Here is an 18765-nt window from a genome sequence, read left to right as displayed (position 1 = left end):
TGGTTCATCCCTGCATATTTTACAATAGCCATTCAAATCAATTTTCTACTCTGCTGAATGTTGAATTTATCTTAATGCTGCCAGCATTTTCAGCTGTACAGTTATTTTCCATATACTCAATAAACATTTTCCATTCTTCTTTAAAGACATGTTCTTCTTGCTCTCTTATTCTATATGTTAAATCTGCAAGTTATGCATATTCTGTCAACTTGAGTTGCCAATTCTCTTTAGTTGGGACCTTGCTCACTTTCCATTTTTGGGCTAACAAAACATGGGCCGCAGTTGTTGCATACATGAATAACCTTTTCTGACACCTGGGGATATCAGTCTGGGTTATCCCCAGCAGAAAGGACTATGGGTTTTTTGAGGGGAAAGTAATTTAAACACTTTTTTCAGTTCATTATAAATCATTTCCCAATACTCTTACCTTTTTGCATGTCCACCATATGTGAAAGAACATTCCCTCCACATCTTTACACTTCCAGCACTTAACCGTATTTTTCGCCATATAGGACGCACCTTCCCCCCTCCAAAAATGAAGGGGAAATGTGTGTGCGTCCTATGGGGCGAATGCAGGCTTTCGCTGAAGCCTGTAGAGCGAGAGGCATCGGTGCGCACTGACCCCTCTCACTCTCCAGGCTTCAGGAAGCTATCCGCAAGCCTTCCCGCCGGACTCCCAAGGCTTGCGGACAGCAGCCTGCAACCCGAAACCCAGGGAGCGCAGCGGAGTGCACCCCGGGCTTCGGGAGTTGCCGCCGGACTCCCCAGGCTTGTGGTTAGCAGCCTGCATCCCGAAGCCTGGGCCGCGCTGAGTAGCGCGCCCCGGGCTTCGGGCAGAGTTCCCGCCGGGCTCCCAAGGCTTGCAGATAGTCTGTTCTGGGGGCTGGGGTCGGGGGAAGCTCGGGCTTCCCCCGCCCCGCTCCTGGGGGGGGGAAATATTTTTTTTTCTTTATCCCCCCCCAAAAAACCTAGGTGCGCCCTATAGGGCAAAAAATACGGTATCTGATTCTGTCTTGTAAATCTTAGCCAACCTACTCAGAATTAAGTACCATCCATGAATCATTTTCAAATAGTTCCCTTTCAAAGAATAACATGCTGTAAATTTCAAGTCCCTTTTCCAAAGTTCCTCCCAGAGGTTAAGATCTATATTGTGTCCTATATCTATTGCCCAGTGCGTCACTGAAGCTTTAACTAGGTCGTCTTTTGTTTCCCATTCTAATAATATCTTTGTCATTTATACACTTATTCCAGTTCCTCCCACCCCCAAACACCCCCCCCAATCCATTCATAGTAAGGGGAAAGGTTATTCAGTCAGTCTTTAAAGTTGATTGATGTGGTGAGGATTTCTCCACTTCATTTCAAAGTCATTTATGAGAGTGAGAATCAAAGCTGGAGGAGACCTTGCATTTCCTAACACTGGTTGGTGTGTGTGTGTTCTTTCTCCCTTTGCTGAGGCACCATGTTCATTCATGAGCAGCTGTGTTGCCATAGGATTGGCGGGGAGAATTGCTGGGGGTTGAAGAAGGGGAAAGTGTGATGGATTTTAAAGCGTCTGACTTGCGAGGAGCAGAATTCGTGATCTAAATATAGCCTCCTCTGAGTTGGAGGGTTAGCGATGAAGCGAGAGACTAGCCCCTTGGTTTTGAAGCTGGGTTTCACTGGCTTTCGATCACTGAGGCCCTCATTTTTCCTTCTGTGGTTTAAAATGGGGGGCTGCGTTTAGAGTATTGATTGGAAAGAGGCAAGCACGAAACAATGAGATCTTGGGTGCATTTGCACCTTGCGCTAAGTCATGGTTAATGGTTTCCTCTGAACGTGCTGATCAATTCTACATTGTTTCCCCCTCCTCCCCTTACAACATGAGAGCAGCAAACCAAAATCCTCGGCCTCACATTAGGTCCAAACTGTGAGATGCGGTTTCTTTTACAAATCACCATTGGTAAGCTATGACTTTTCATCCTAGTATGGAGCAAAGCAAATCAGATTTATGGGACGCAGGTGGGGCTGTGTGTTAAACCACAGAGCCTAGGACTTGCTGATCAGAAGGTCGACGGTTCGAATCCCTCCGACGGGGTGAGCTCCCGTTGCTGGGTCCCTGCTCCTGCCAACCTAGCAGTTCAAAAGCACGTCAAAGTGCAAGTAAATAAATAGGTACCGCTCCGGCGGGAAGGTAAACGGCGTTTCCATGCGCTGCTCTGGTTCACCAGAAGTGGCTTAGTCATGCTGGCCACATGACCCGGAAGCTGTACTTGGCCAATAAAGTGAGATGAATGCCACAACCCCAGAGTCGGCCATGACTGGACCTAACAGTCAAGGGGTTCCTTTACCTTTACCTTTAAATCAGATTTGATGTCATGCTGGTCTAAGGATTCTAAGAATTGGAGTTTGTTGCTCTGAGTCACTAGCAAGGAGGAGCAGAACAGAAGCAAATTCCCAGTAAATCATTAACCATAGATTTCTTTCATAACCCACAGCTGTGGTCGGTAGGGATAACAGTGGGTATTCTCTTCAGGGTTGGCTATATTTCTCTATTAGAAGTTATTGAATGATCTGATCACAGCCAGTGCAGGGACAGAATGGAATTGGGCAACACCCTCACCCCAGTTGAGTCCAATTGCTCATGCGTCACCTCCTTCCCGTGACTCATGCGGAGACACAACGGACAGCCTCCTGCTTACGGCTAGCAGTTCTGCAGCCCTTCTGCATTGAGAGCAGTTGTCAAATCCAGTTGATGTAGCGATGGGGCAGAATTTTTCACTACAAATGGAAGTAGGTAAGGCCAGGGCAGAAAGTCATTTGGAGATTAGCGATATCTTGGTGTGTGCTTGTGAGTCCTGGGACATGATTTAAGTGTGACTCATTTGGACCATGGCCCCATCAGGTGGACATCTCAGCATGGAAAAGAGCCATTCTTACTGATAGATCATCTGCTTGTGTATAGTAGGTCTCGAATCCAATTTCTGGCGTTTCCAAAGAGCGGGCTGGTAAAATATTTTTGCCTGAAACCCTGCCTGCCAACCAGTCATACCTAGGAATAGAGGAAGTTGCCTGAGATACATTTGTCCATCGAGCCCAGTATTGTCCACATGGGCTGGCAGTCTCTCTCAGCCTTATGTGGAGGTGCCCAAAGACCTAGGAGTGTAGAACAGTGCTTCTTCATGACTTCCTTGAGTGTTTTTCTTTGGCTAGAATGTGTCTGTGATCGTTCCACTTGCTTGCCTGGAAAGCAGTGTGTGTGCTGAAACTAGCTTACTGAACAAAAGGTAAAGCATACGCTTCTGGCATGTGGCCCCCAGAAGGTTCCCCAGAAAGGAATGTGGCCCTTGGCCCGAAGAAGGTTCTCTACAATCCTGGGGTAGACAGTGTTGAGCTAGGTGGAACAATGGTCTGACTACAAATGACGCATAGCACTGCCTGTTGAATGAAGCATTTGCTGTGTAATCTTCTAACATCCTCTGGAATGGAGGAATTTCACTACTACTGAGTCTGGAAGGGAAAATAAATCCATGAAAGTGAGTGTCTCTGCTTTAGCCGTCATTGATAATGATACAGCAGGCCATTATTTTTTCACCCCTTGTTAGTTTTCCAGGTCATTCTTGTTCAGCCAAGTAAGGACAGAGTATAATAGTCAGGCCGGCAGTGTCCCTGGTTTCATATTCTATTTTTTGACAGCAGCTGGTTCCAAACTGGGATTTCCCAAAGCTTGGGAGTGGAGGCGGGGAAAGAAGGGGAGCGGGGACAGGTTGGGAGGATTGATGGGATGGCTTGGCAACCCCCCAAGCCCACGGGGGGGGGGAGACGTATCTGTTGACCCTTTGCTAAGTCATAGGAGGCTTGTCAATGGGCAGCCAGGCAGCTGGGAAGGGGCATCGTAGCTATGCTATGCATGCAGAAGAGCCTTGGCATTTCCAACTGAAAGGAGCTCAGGAGGAAGTGGAACCTGGAAATAAGTTTTTCCTGGGACCTTAAGGAGACTCTGCCACAGAGAATAGACGGGCCTCCCCACCCCCACATGCTTTGGACCAGGCATCCCCCAACTCGGCCCTCCAGTTGTTTTGGGACAACAACTCCCGTCATCCCTAGCTAACAGGACCAGTGGTAAGGGATGATGGGAATTGTAGTTCCCAAAAAAGCTGGAGGACCGTTTGGGGATGCCAGCTTTGGACTATGTCAGCTTCGGCCAGCATGCCCAGCAACCAGGGGTGATGGGAGTTGTATTTCCAGCAACATTTGTGGAGGGCATCAGATTGGGTGTGAAAGACTGGACAAGGTGAACTTTCGGTCTGATCTGGCTAGGCTTTTCAACACAATCCTGAAAGCTGAGCTGAGAGCCAGTGTTTTCAAAAAAGGGAGTTAGACCGGGTGTGGGCACGAATCCGCCCTTGAGGCCGTTTCTCCGTTGTCTCCGTCTCCAGCCTGATGCCATGTGCAGTGTCAGACGGGGGGCATGTAAGTTGTTCCTTTGCAAGCAGGGCTTGCTGATTGGTGCACAAGGCGAGCCCTTCTCAGATCAGCCGCACCAGTGGAGCTGGGGTAGCTTGCTGTCAGCACAGACCAGCTGATCAGCTTCATCCCCTTTGAAGGTGCGTGAGCCCTGCTTTGCCCACTCGCAGGTCCAGTCTGAACCCAAACCGCACCAAACAAACATCCAAGTTGCTGACTGCTTGGTGGTTTTGGCAAACCGCTTTGGAATTGTCACCTGATGTCGTAGTGATGTCCAATTTGGCCCACATGAAGTTGGCAGAGGGTAGGCTCTGGTCGGCCTTGTGGATCTGGGTCATAATGCTTGGGGGGGTTATGTCCATCAACAGGTGTGTTACATGACAGCTCAATGGACTTCCTATAAGCATCTCTCTGGTCACTGTAGGAACTACAAGGCCCGTTGGCCTAATCTGGAAAGATCTTATCAAGGTCTTAAACACGGTGTCTTGAGAGAACTGGGGAAAGTGAACTTCTGAGTTGGAGATGAGCTGAAGAGAACCATCTATGACACCAACTACCTGAAGAATAATGTGAGGCCAGAGGGTCCGTCACATCTAACATGTTGTTCCTTTGCCAGGCTTAAAGTTGCATCCCGTTTCTCTGAGACAGGGGACGTGTGGTCCTCCAGTTGACTATAGCTCCCCTCATTTGTGATGGTTGGCCATGTGGGGAATGGAATGGAGTATCTTGGGAAAGGGTGTGATTGGCTTGCTGGAAGGCCGAACAGGAGCACTCCATGGCACAGTGTTTTGTTTGGGTTCATCTTTAAAGTCCAGTTCAAGTTTCCTAGCCTGCCAGTCCCCGTGTATCTATGTAACATTGGTCACAGCAAAAGGTCTAAAGTGGGAAGGAAGCGGCCCTCTTCAGTTTTACAAAAGCTTGCTTACCTGGTCACCTGAGGTGAACTTTATTTCATCCCAGACGAATAGCTTTTGCCGAATCCCTTTGGAAACAAACCAACCTTTCCTTCTCTTTCTGACCTCCTTGTCTCCTGCCAGAGCTGGATCCCATTCTCTCAGCCCCACCCATGCAACCGCCAGCTTCAGACCTGGTCAAAAAAAAGTAGGACACCCCATTTGGGCCAGATTAAGCAGGCGCCGCCCAGGGAATGTGTCCTGTTGTGCAATCGGTGCTTGTACAATGAGCTAATGATTGTGGGTCCTCTTGCTTTTCCAGTAACTAAAATATAATGTAATGTTTAAACTATGTTGCCGTGTCTCTTGGTTGTGTTGGGGGGAAATGAACATAGCAGGACATGAGCCCGTCAGTTGCTAAACATCTCTGCCAGTTGATCTTGGGCCCAGACGACCACCTGTTCTCTCTCCCGAAAGGTCCCCTAAGGACACCTGACTCCCCTGAGGCCCTTTCAAAGTGTTACATAGCTTAAGGGGATTGGATTTTACATTCTTCAAGGGAGATGGCTCCGTCACTATTTTCAAGAGGACTCTCTGGGTGTTTGGGGAGAATCCCCCCGTCCCCTGCCTTAAGGAAGCGCATAGACTTGTTTACAGCAGCGGGCATTAACCTCTGGCGTTTCTGGGACTACCAGAAGATCCACACCACACACTTAAAAGCACAGCCTGGATAGCTCAGCTGGTTAGAGCGCGGTGCCGATGAAGGCAAGATTGCAGGTTCAATCCCTGTATGGGACAGCTGCATAGTCCTGCTATTGCAGGGGGTGGGACTGAATGATCCTCAGGGTCCCTTCCAACTCTACAGTTGTGTGATCCAGTGCACATTCAAAGCACATAGCTTCTACCCTCCCCCCCAACCCCCCCCCCCAAGAATACTGTTCTAATTTGTTCAGGATGCTGGGAATTGCACTCTATGAGGGGGAATCCCAAGATTCTTCGAGGGGTGTCACACACTTTAAATGGGGATTGTATGTGCTTTAAGTACATGGTGTGGCTTCTTGACCATTGGGCTGATGGGATTTGGAGTCCAAAAACATCTGGGAGGCATTACAATTCTCACTTTTGTTTGATGGGTTCAGCCATTCAGCCGTACCTGAGAGGGAGAGAGAGAGAGCCCTTCTGCTCCCTTTGCTGCAAAGTAACTTCTTCGTTAAGTTGTGCTGTGCCAGTTTTGGGTGCCTTTCAAGGATGTCCTAATTTTTTGTCCTAAATTTTTTGTCCTAATTGAATGTTTCCTTTTGGGTGTTCATAGTGCTAAAAATATACAAGGATTTTTTTTAAATAAAAAAAACCCCTTTCCACACCACCCTAATAGTTTGTCTGAAGAAACTTATTGTCTCAACCTTGTAAAACTGGTGTTCATTCTACACTGCCTCCTGGGTGGGCTCTCGTTTCTCTCTCTGGAACTCGGAGAACTTCCCTTCAGCACTTAACAGACCCTGGGCTGTTTCGTTCCTTTGAGAGCAAGACGGCAAAGGCACAAAGAGGTACATTAAAGCTCGGTTGGGAAAATTGGTTTATTTGGTTTGGGGTTGAATTTATCTGGTGTTATATTTATAATGCAGTAATTATATTTTTAAAACGTCTGCCTGTTTACTCCAGAGGCAGAAAGGATGGGAGGAGACCTCAGTTGCCTGGTCAGCCAAGCACCTAAAAACATGCCTAGGAATTTTAAGCGTTAGGGATCATTCTGCTCGGGTCTTGCCACTGAAAATGCTGAAATGTTCCTCCGGTTTGCTGGGAGTGTGGGGGAGAAGGGAGTATGTTGTTGGGGTGCTAGTGGTTTGTTTGTTTGCTTGCTTGCTTGCTTGCTTGGTTTGTTTCTCTTAATGAACTTGTTTTTCCACTTGTTTTAAAGTGTGGCTTTGGTGATAAACATGGATTTGGTGATAAGACGGTTTGTTTCCTAAGAAAATCCTGCTTTTTAAGTTGCTATAAACCACTTGGTTCTTTAAACTTTGCTTTGATAAGCTTGCTATAAAAGAAGATCAACGTTGGTGGAACCGATGGCATGGGAGATAACGTGCTTGCTGGTGGTGGCCTGTGCAGAGCCAAAGGGAAGAACTAGTGGAGCCTGCTCTACTCCTGGGGGGGGGGGCTGTGGACTCCATTAGCCCCAGCCAGCAGGGATGATGGGAGTTGTAGTCCAGCAACATCTGGAGGGCCACAGGTCCCCCACACCTCCCCTGGAATTTTCCTAATAACCCCCTGCAATGTGGAAAAGGGGTTCCCTGGTGGATGAGTCCATGCATATTCCCTGAAAGACAGGGCGTTTATTTTTTTTTAAAAAAATGCTATAGAATTAAATACAGACGGTCATTTACCCTCGCTAGATTCAATATGCTGCTATCTGCCTAATTGCAGGGCAGATTTGAGGGTAAACCAAACGTGGAACGCGGATGCCCCTGTGGCTTGATGGAGGTAGAAACTGTCTCTCACGCTGCTGTTTCTACGGGGATATACACTCGCTATTTATCACTCCTGTTATACAAAAATCTCTAAATGGGTCCGAATTTCAACGTCTAAAACTCCTGGTAGAGGAAAAGGATCTAGAGATCACGTTAAGGGTGGCCAAATTCTGTGTGACCTCCATAAAACTTAGGGAACAAGCTGTGCTACCAAAATCATTAAAGTTTTAAATAATAATTGTAGGTTATATTTTAGTCAGATCAAGATTTAATATATATTTTTAACTGCCGCTATATCTGAATTGTTTCTGTTATACCCAATTGCAATTCAATGTATTCCTGTTGTGTTTTATGGTTTTCCTGATATTGTAAGTGAGCCAGAACTGGTCTGTGACCGTAATAATAAAATTCTATTCCATGCTTTAGAATTATGCTTACAAGTAAGCCCCCCCCCCCCTCTGCTGAGTCTTTGCCCTGAATATGGGTTACTCATGGAAAGATATTATCCTCTTGCCGCTCTCTGGTTTTAGTGGTTTCTGTTGATAGCAAGTAACTCTCAAAGCACAGAAGGGATTTGGAAGGCAAAGCTGAAAAGTCAGGAGATGTTTGATGCAGAAAGGGATGCTTGTTTCCAGGCAAACTTGCCTGTTTGCCTGTCGTTGAGGTCAGGAAATGAGACTCTCCTCTGGTTATCCTCATCACCTGAGAAACTCTTTCAGGGCAGCCTTGTTTGTGGAACTCCCCACCACCACCCAACAGGTCCACGGTGGGGATTTCAACCTCGGATTCCCTGCAGACCAATATAGCACATCTTGGCTGTTGAATAAAGCCAGCTCGTTAATTGGCACCCGCAAAATTAGGACTTTGATTTAGAGAGGTTGCGGGTGGCGCTGTGGGTTAAACCACAGAGCCTAGGACTTGCCGATCAGAAGGTCAGCGGTTCGAATCCCCGCGACAGGGTGAGCTCCTGTTGCTCGGTCCCTGTTCCTGCCAACCTAGCAGTTCGAAAGCACGTCAAAGTGCAAGTAGATAAATAGGTACCACTCTGGCGGGAAGGTAAACGGCGTTTCCGTGCGCTGCTCTGGTTCGCCAGAAGCGGCTTAGTCATGCTGGCCACATGACCCAGAAGCTGTACACTGGCTCCCTCGGCCAGTAAAGCAAGATGAGCGCCTTAACCCCAGAGTTGGCCACGACTAGACCTAATGGTCAGGGGTCCCTTTACCTAAGGTCATGGTTGGAGTAAGACGTTCGATTTGGGAAGTTTGGCCCGGTGGTGTATTCTGGTGTATATGACGAGATTTTGCAGAAAGTAGTTGGTTTGCGTGACTTTCTGCTCTCAGAAAGTCTCCCCCAGCTTCTGCATTCCTTTGGGTGCAACTCCCATCAGAGTGCATGAGCTGGGGAATTTGAAGTTTAGACCAGGGGTCAGCAACCTTTTCAGCCGTGGGCCGGTTCACCATCCCTCAGACCATGTGGTGGGCCGGACTATTTTTTTGGGGGTGGGTGGGTGGGGAATGAATGAATTCCTATGCCCCACAAATAACCCAGAGATGCATTTTAAATAAAAGGACACATTCTACTCATGTCAAAACACACTGATTCCCAGATCGTCTGTGGGCCAGATTGAGAAGTCGATTGGGCCAGATCCGGCCCCCTGGCCTAAGTTTGCCTACCCATGTCCTAGATCTAGTCAATTGAAAAATCAGGGGGCGTTTGGGTGGGGTTTTTTTTGTGTTTTTGGGGTTTGTCTGAAAAAAAGATACTCTGCAACTTGTTTTCTGGGTTTCCCTAAGAAAAACGCTCTACAGTTTTGGGGGATCCCTAAAAAGAATACATGGCAACCCTACTTTAACAGCCCCCATCAGCAAATGATCCTGTGTTGTGAAAAGCTGCAATTTGCTAGTTTGGGCTGCTGCTGCTCTGGAGGGTTTTGCTCTGGCAAAGTGGCAATCCAAGGATCAGTCCTGCCTCTTTTCTGCACCATTGAACAGACAGTCAATTTCCCTTCCCTTAAACTTGAAGGTTCTCATTTCTCAAAGTTCTTTTTGCTTTGATCCAACCTAAACCAGGTTGCCTTCCCCTGGTTTAGACACTGCATGAGTTGGGAAAACATAGTGAACTTTGGCCCTATATTTACTTCTCCAGGTGGCCTTGTGCAGTCATGAGGACTAGTGAATCTCACCTTTGCACTGATCCTTTTTAGATGAGACTTGGGATATTTGATCATACAATACTATATATGGATAAGGGCTCCCTCTGGTGGTTACCATGCATAACACATAGCCCACCTGAACATGCAGAAGATGCCGGTCCTCATGGATCTGAATTAAGGGCTGATTTAAATCAGAACATAGGAAGTCACCTTATACAGGCCACTGATCCACCGACCCCAGTATTGTCTACACCAGTGTTTCCCAACCTTGGGCCTCCAGCTGTTTTGGGACTACAATTCCCATCATCCCTTGCCACTGGTCTTGCTAGTCAGGGATGATGGGAGTTGTAGTTCAAAAACAGCTGGAGGCCCAAGGTTGGGAAACACTGGTCTACACTGACTGGCAGTGTCTCTCCAGGGTTTCAAGTTGTGGAAATTCCCGGTCCTGTGTGGAGATTTTGGATATTGAATCAGAGACCTTTTGAACGCCAGAGCAAATGTTCCCCCACTGAGCTACATTCCTTGCTCTGGAGAGGGTGTCAAGTGGAAATGTGGACTCCTGGCCGAATCATCTCACACTAGAGTCTTGTTTTTGCTGTCGGGCAACTTTGGGCTTAACAGCTTTGTGAGTTTTGCGTCTTGTCCCTTTTGAAGGTAGGTCCCCGTAAGTGACTAATCTATGAAATGGCAGAGAATGGAACAGACCTGAGGCGCATGGCAATGAGCAAAGAGCAGCACAATGGAAACTTTACAGGTGAGACAGTGAACTGGGACAATGCCTCTTGCTTGCTTGCTTGGGGAAGTGTATATTGAGGGAGGGGGTATAGAAACCATAGTTTAGTTTTGCATGATTGGATTGTAGCCTACTTTGCAAATATAAGAGTCTCATCTGCTGTTCTGCCCCGGCTTTTATTATTATTATTATTCTGGCCCCACCCACCACGGCCATGATACTAAAGGAAATTGGGATGTGGCAGAAGGAAGAAATTTCTCAGATCTTAAACTTCAGTAAATATCTGTATTAGCTTAGATACTTTTAGTTGAGAGGATCTGAAGACTATTGAGGTGACAGTTGAGTGACCGTATTTTTCGCTCTACAGGACGCACTTTTTCCTCTCCAAAAATGAAGGGGAAATGTGTGTGCGTCCTATGGAGCGAATGCAGGCTCCTTGGCTTCAGCAATAGCAACGGGAAGCCTCTGAAGCGCAGAGGGAGCTCTTCCTCCGCGCTCTGGAGGCTTCACGTTGCTTTCGCTGACCGACCCCTCTTGCTCTCCAGGCTTCAGGCAGCTATCCGCAAGCCTTTGGAGCGCAGCAGGAGTTCCTGCCGCGCTCCGAAGGCTTGCGGATTGAAGCCTGAAGCCTGGGGAGCACAGCGCCAACTCCCACTGCACTCCCCGGGCTTCAGGCAGCTATCCACAAGCCTTAGGAGTGCGCCCCCAGCCCCGCCGCTCCCGGACCTGTTCTGGGGGCTGGGGTCAGGGGAAGTTCGGGCTTCCCCCGCCCCAGCCCCGCAGCTAAAAATGAAGCCAAGACAGCCAGCAGGATGGATCCCACTCGCTGTCTTGGCTTCTTTGCTCTTTGGGGCCTGGGGGGGAAATAAATTTTTTTCTTTATTTCCCCCCTAAAAACTAGGTGCGCTCTATGGTCTGGTGCGCCCTATGGAGCGAAAAATACGGTACTTCATTCTGATTGCTTGTGTTAGATCTACTTTTATTTATTTAGGTAATTTATATACTACTTAACTACAGAGACGCAATACAGGAAATCATTAAAACTATAAAATCAAACTTCAGGTAGGTTCCCCACCCCTGATTTAGCTCAATACTGTCCTGCTGTACTTGATAGCAGTTGTCGGGGTCTTTGATGCTATCTCATCCTCTGAGGCTGATGTGAGCTGGAGTCCAGCAACATGGGAAACTGACTGACACAGATTCAGGCCATTGGGTTGATTCTAGCTCAGCTCTGTCTACACAGATGTCAAGCAGAGGTCTTTCCAGCCCTACCTGGAGATGCCGGCAATTAAACCTGCATGCAACGCAGATGCTCCTCCACTGAGCTAAAGCCCCCCCCCTCTTTCTTCCTTACCCGTTTTGCAATAAAATGCAAATCAAGCCACAAACCTATTTTGAAAACGCATTTGAAAAGGCTTTCAGGACCAGGCTGTGTCTACTCGGTGCTACAGGCTATGAAGTCACATAACACTTTGTGCCCAAAAAAGCTGAACACTGCAACCTGTTTTCGTTATATAAGCTGAAGAAGTTCTGCTTAGCCAGTCTTATTTTGCGCAATGCGTTCTCTCCTTGCAAATACCAGGCTTTTCTATACCCACCCGCTCCCACAAACACCTCTCTCTATGGCCCATCCAGGCAGGCAAGAAGCATGATCAGAGTTCAAGGGCACATTCCAGCCAGGCAAAAAACATTCAAGGAGGGCTGAGAGCAAGACCTTTTGGGGGTGTGCTTTGAGAGAGTTCCAAGGGGCCAGGCAGAATGATCTGGAGGTTAGCATTTCATCCCCAAGACCTGCACTTCTCTGCCCTTGTATTAGCCCTTTTGCTTTTTGGAACAAGCAACCAGCTGAGCAACCATCTGGTGGGTGATGAATCCCCCAGGGCTGTCAATGGCCTCACATTGGTTTCATACCCAGAAGAGAATTCCCTCGTTTCACTCGGAGGGTGAAATCTTTCACAGGGCTGGCGATGCTTGCCGTTTCTCATAGCTCTTCTCTCCTAATTCTCCCCTTTTCCTTCCTCTTTGCAGAGCCTTCTCCGTCAAGCGAACAGAAGAAGAGAGAACGCGAAGAGCGCCTGGATATCGTCCTCTGGAAGAAGCCACTCATTACCTTGCAGTATTTTTTCCTGGAAACATTATTAAACTTGAAAGAATTGACCATAAAGTAAAGGCCTACTTCTCCTTAACTTTTTACTCTTGAACCATGGGGTATCTCCTCCCCTCCCAAATGGGGCTGGGTCCAGTTGAAAGGCACTCACTAGCCGCCCGTCCCCCAGCTCCACTCCCCTCTGACTCTACTTCCTTTATCAAAGCCTAGATTTTATTGTGTCCTGATTTAGTCCAAGAGGTTGGAGATTTTTTCTCTCCCTTCCCCTGACGCTAGAATGTGGTGCACCTAATGGAATGGGGTAGGATCCGCCCCATGGCGAAGGAACTGCACCTTTGCCACGGTACATAATTGATGGGGGTGGTCTCTCCTGCAAATTCCAAAGATCTCAGGAGCCTGTTCTGGAATCTTGTGTTATAATTCTTAGGAAGAACTTGTCTTGATCAATACAAGGCAGCTTCCTACATTCCTATGGGCTTGCTAGAGTGGGGCGGGGGGAGAGCGTTATCAGGTTCAGCCGCCCAGAGTGGCTGGGGCATCTCAGTCAGATGGGTGGAGTATTAATAATAATAATAAAAAAAGATTGTTGTTGTTGTTGTGGCTGAAATATGAATATGAATGGGGCAGGGAGGGTGGTACCAGTGCGTGTCAGTGTGGTCCTTCTCTGGATTTTTGATTCTAACAGCAGTTTATTTATTTCCCCCCTCCCAAGATTGTGGCATCGCCGAAGGATCGTGGTGTCTCTCTTACTGCTGCTGGCACTGCTTACATCTGCGTATTATATTGAAGGCGCACATCAACAGGTAACGCTACATATCAAATGGGGCCTAGCGCTTTCAGGACATGCAGAGGGCTTGCATGCGTTCTCTCGGTAGGCCAGCAAGCTAAAAAAAAGAAAGGGGAAAAAATGCCCGAAATTGGACAACGAGCATCAGTAGAAGAGACGGTCGCTTCATATTCTCCAAATAAGGAATTTCTTCTCTGTCTAAGTGATAGTGCTCACAGTTAAAGCTATGGAATCTGCTCCCACCAAATTCACAATGGCTATGTTCTACTTCTCCCGAAGGCCACTTTCTAGGAATCTCGAGTAGGGAGACGGTTGTTGTGCTCAAGTCCTGTTTGCGGGCTTCGTTTAGGCATGGCTGGCCACTATGAGAACAGGATTCTGTACTAGGTAGTTGACTGGCCTGATCCAGCAACCAGACTCCTGACAATAACAATAATTTTATTATTTATACCCTGTTCATCTGACTGGGTTTCCCTAGCCATTCTGGGCCACTTCCAACACATATGAAAACATATATGCTGAAATGGAAACCTGTTGGGCAATTTTTGATATAGAAATAAGATAAAATAATTGCTTTTTCTAGCAACCTATGTGAGGTTCACCTCTCTGTGTGCTGGTCTTTGGCTTTTTGTTTCTTCCTCCAGATCTGGCTTTCTAGGAGCAGATGTCAGCACCTGAAGTGGGGGGTAGGGGACCTGTGGCTCTCCGGATGTTGCCAGACTGCAATCTCTATCATCCCTGACCTTTCGCCACGTTGGGAGTGATGGGAAGTGGAGTCAACAATGTCTGGAGGGGCCCACAGCTTCCCCACCCTTGCCTTAAGAGGTTCCCAGCCCAGGACTCAAATTCTGCATCAGCACCAATTGGTAAAACATTGTGCACTGCAGGTTTTTTAATTTGCTACTGTCCTTTGAACTGCACAGAATTCTGTTTTATTTTTGATGTGTGCTATTGTCTCACAATAAGAGCTCCTCATCCCCTTTAAGGTATGCTCTCCCCAGGGAAACCCACCTAGCACCAACCTTTTGGCACCATGGAAATGGTTGTCTTTCTCAGGTGTTCAGGCAGCACCAGTCATATGACACATCCTTAAAACTGGTTTTATGGTAATTTTTCGAAACGTCTGTGTTTTTACTTGCTTTTCAGTGGCATGCTGTAGAAGGATTGGATAAGCATTGCACCTTCTTGTGAAAGTGTAACTTTTTATTCTCTCTCCCCCACCCTCTTTTCTCTTAGTATGTGCATTATTTGGAGAAGAAGCTCTTATGGTGTGCCTACTGGGTAGGCTTAGGCATTCTGTCCTCAGTGGGACTTGGAACGGGTCTTCACACCTTTCTGCTCTACTTGGTAAGCGAGAGAGAGAGAGAGAGAGAGACAACACGTGTGACTTATGAGTGACTCCGCGGGTGGGTGTAGTAATAATAATAATAAGAATAAGAATAAGAATAAGAATAATTTATTGTTTATACCCCACCTGGCTGAGTTTCCCCAGCCACTCTGGGCGGCTACCAATCGAGTGTTAAAAACAATACAGCATTAAATATTTAAAACTTCCCTAAACAGGGCTGCCTTCAGATGTCTTTTAAAAATAAGATAGCTGCTTATTTCCTTGACATCTGGTGGGAGGGTGTTCCATAGGGTGGGCGCCACCACTGAGAAGGCCCTCTGCCTTGTTCCCTGTAACCTCAGTTCTCACAGTGAGGGAACCGCCAGAAAGCCCTCCTTGGAGCTGGACCTCAGCGTCCACACTGAGTGATGGGGGTGGAGATGCTCCTTCAGGTACAGAGGACCGAGGCCGTTTTGGGCTTTCAAGGTCAGCACCAACACTTTGAATTGTGCTCGGAAACGTACTGGGAGCCAATGAAGATCTTTCAGGACCAGTGTCCCGGCGGCCACTCCCAGTGTACTTTCAGGTTTGTTTTTTATCTCTATGTCAGTGATTTTCGACCAGTGTGCCGTGGCACCCTGGGGTGCCTTGAATGATGGTCAGGGGTTCTGCGAGCAACCCTGGCCTCTGTCCCTCTTTCCTCCCCTCCCTCTTCTGATGCCCTCTCACATCTCTGCCTCCTCAGGGCTTGTGAAGCTGTTTGGCCAGTCTCCATTGGGCCACCAAGGCTGGGGGCATCCTCTTCCCAGGCCCCTGTGGGGTGACCTGAGGAGGCACCTTTTTGGGGGGCAGGGGGGAGCGGCTCAGAGATCAGCGGCGGCAGCAGCGGCAGCTACCCAGAGAACTCCCAAGGAGAAGGGAGAGGAGAGGAGGCTGAGGGATCACTCCACAAGGGAGGGCGTTTGAAAAAGGGTTAGGGGCTGCCAGCTCGGCAGGCAAGGGGGGACATAACTGGGCTCCTGAGCCCCACAGGGGTGCCGCAGAAAAATGTAGTTGCTCAAGGGAGCCGTGGACTCGAAAGGGTTGAAGATCTTCTTCATGTAATAAAAATGTAAGAATGTCACCGCATGGCCATTGGAGGATTTGTAGTGCCTCATCTTGGTGGTAGATATGGATGAAGTCAGGGCAGGATAAGGGAGCAAAAGTGAAGATTTATTGAACAATAGCAGGGCTGTGGCATGGAAGCGAGAAGAGAAGGACAGACACTGAGGGAGGGAGGGCGGTGGTTTGAAACAAAAAATTGAGCAAAGATGCAAAAAATTGAAGGGGAAATGGCAGTTTTAAACAACAACAGAAGTTTGACTGAAATACTAGGGAATAGTTGAGGACTCCACGTCCTTTGGAATATTTGAGAGCTCTGCTCCTCTCTCACATGAGGCGGACGAGGAATGGAAAAGTAAGAGTATATTGAGAAGGGGGAGACACTGAAGGGGGGAAAGTTTGAGTAAAACAGGGATGGAGAGAGAGTGAGAGGGAAAATGGCTGTTTGAAACTACAGCAAAGGTTTGAATAAAGCCAGGATGGAGAAACTGGGTGAGATCAAACAGGCCTCCACCTCTGCGTTGAACTTCGTTTTCTCCCCCACAGCAGGCATATTAAGTCGCATTGTGCCTATTTTGTTCTGTTTTTTACGTGTGGTTTTTATTGTTTTATATATCATGTTATTGGACTGGTGGAATGGTTTTGTTGACAGTTCTGTCGACAGCTTTGTGACCCATTTATGCTGAACAGCGGTCTTAGGAATAAACGAAATAAATAAATTCTGCAACTACAGTGGTGCCCCGCAAGACGAATGCCTCGCAAGACGAAAAACTCGCTAGACGAAAGAGTTTTCCGTCTTTTGAGGTGCTTCACAAGACGAATTTCCCTATGGGCTTGCTTCACAAGACGAAACGTCTTGCGAGTTCTTGCGAGTTTTTTCCCTCCCCCCCCCTTTCTCTAAGCCCCTAATAGCCGCTAAACCACTAATAGTGCTAAGCTGCTAATAGCCGTGCTTCGCAAGACGAAAAAAACCGCAAGACGAAGAGACTCGCGGAACGGATTAATTTCGTCTTGCGAAGCACCACTGTACAGTTAGGCTCGATTTCATTTCAACAGACCTCTTATCCATGCCTGGCTGGGCTGAGCAATGTCTGGTTTTCAACATCGTGATATATCACCTTCTAAACCTCCCAATATACCAATATATCACGATGTCTAAAATAAGTCTGGAACTATGTAGAGGCGAACGGCTTAATGTTCCAGCAACTGCTACTACTTAGGGGTCTAAAACTTACAAGATTTTATTTACCTTTAACATACTGTTACAACTGTTATTTTGTAGTACAGAGCAACAGGGGTGGCAGGAATCATGAGAGAAGCAACGACTGGCTTCACAGTTTCCCCCACAAATCTCAATTTTTTTTTTTTACATAGCACACACAAACACATTGTGATTTGCGATATATTGCCATGTCAAATACTGAGAAACCATTAGCACAATGTGGTCTTCAAAGCAATTTTGCACGATGTCTTGATACATTGTCCCACCCTAATGCTAAGTGATTACAATGGGTCTTCTCCGAGTGTATCTTACATCAAGTCAACCCATTAGTCCACGTAGTACATTATTGTCTGCACTGACCAGCAGTAGCTCTCCAGGGTCCCAGCCCTCCTTGGAAATGCAAGGATTATACTGGGGACCTTCTGCCTGCAGAGCGTGTGGCCTGCCCCTAAGCTACGGAATCCTTATTCCGTAATAGTTGCTAGATACTACATGTGGAAGAAAATCCAGCATTCACACTGCGATTAAAGTAAAGGTCTGTCCAATACTCTGCTTATTAAGGCAAGGCAATGGCACTGGAAAAGACCCCATCAATCAGAACCTGTTCTGAACTGATCAACGTAGTGTTCCAATTATACATGGCGCTAGCAACTTTTTATTGCGATCAGGAAGTTGTTGCAACCCGGTTAATAAGAAACCACAAGGAAGTGACACGGTAAAAGCAACATTGCTGAAATCAAAACCTCCAACATTCCATGCTCCTTTAATTCTTCCACCTTCCTACTAGCTTTATTTTTTACGCTCTAAGAGAGACGTGGCCTTATGAATAAACTCAGGTCTGTTGTAGACTGAGGTCCTTGCAGGTCCCAAATTCTGCTTCCATGTACAGGAGACAAAGTGGCTTTGTGGGCTGCTAGCTGTTCATCCCCCACCCTGAGTTTCACGTCCCCTTTAATTCTTGCTGTTCCACTTAACAGAGATGGTTTTCTGGGATAGCTCAGCCAGTAAAGCATGAGACTCTTAATCTCAGAGTTTCAGAGTTGTGGGTTCAAGCCCTAATTTGGGGGGGGGGGGGATTCCTGCATTGCAAGGGGTTGGACTAGCTGACCCTCATGGTCCTTGCCAACTCTGACTTTCAAATACAGGGATGTCTCTGAAACTATTTCCCCCCAGTTTGCAATCAAATTTCCTGCGTTTTTTCTGAACATCATCTCTTTATTTTGTATACCACCCTTCATCCGTAGATCTCAGGGCCCTTCACAACATAAAAATACAAGTCCATATCTACTTCCAGGAACTGAATTATCAAAATGAGGTGAAACAATAACCTCTTTTGGGGCTTCTCTTTTTGGTGGAAGTGGACTGCTAGCTTCAGACATGTAGGGGGGGAAATGGTTGGAAATGAAGAGTTCTGTGTTGGGCAAAAACCCCAAACCAGCTGCTTACTGATTGTGGTTTAGTAAAACCGCTCCTCTTTGCCTGTTAGTTGCTTTCGTGGCTTTTGGTTCTGCATGGAAGAGTTCTGCCCAAAC

The 18765-nt window shown here is 47.3% G+C and overlaps 1 protein-coding gene across 3 annotated transcripts in view; it reads left to right on the top strand.

Annotated features, from left to right (window-relative positions):
* Nucleotides 1-18765, top strand: part of VMP1 (vacuole membrane protein 1) — a 105133-nt gene that overhangs the window by 5513 nt on the left and 80855 nt on the right. For 2 of the 3 annotated variants that reach the window (XR_014558474.1, XM_083715240.1), the window contains exons 2-5: nt 10611-10710; nt 12718-12853; nt 13509-13599; nt 14820-14930. Coding sequence is in view for 2 of the 3 variants with exons in the window: in XM_083715240.1 (XP_083571366.1) it covers nt 10641-10710; nt 12718-12853; nt 13509-13599; nt 14820-14930 (408 nt within the window). In the remaining variant the exon portion in view is untranslated. Of the gene's footprint in view, nt 1-6864; nt 6884-10610; nt 10711-12717; nt 12854-13508; nt 13600-14819; nt 14931-18765 lie in introns of those variants that run through there. The other variant, XM_083715241.1, reaches the window with a different exon arrangement.

The sequence above is a fragment of the Podarcis gaigeae genome (genome assembly GCF_964106915.1).
Source record: "Podarcis gaigeae genome assembly, chromosome: 15".
NCBI lineage: Eukaryota > Metazoa > Chordata > Lepidosauria > Squamata > Lacertidae > Podarcis > Podarcis gaigeae.
The sequence above is the reverse complement of the archived record's forward strand: the minus strand, read 5'-3'. Positions and strand labels throughout refer to the sequence as shown.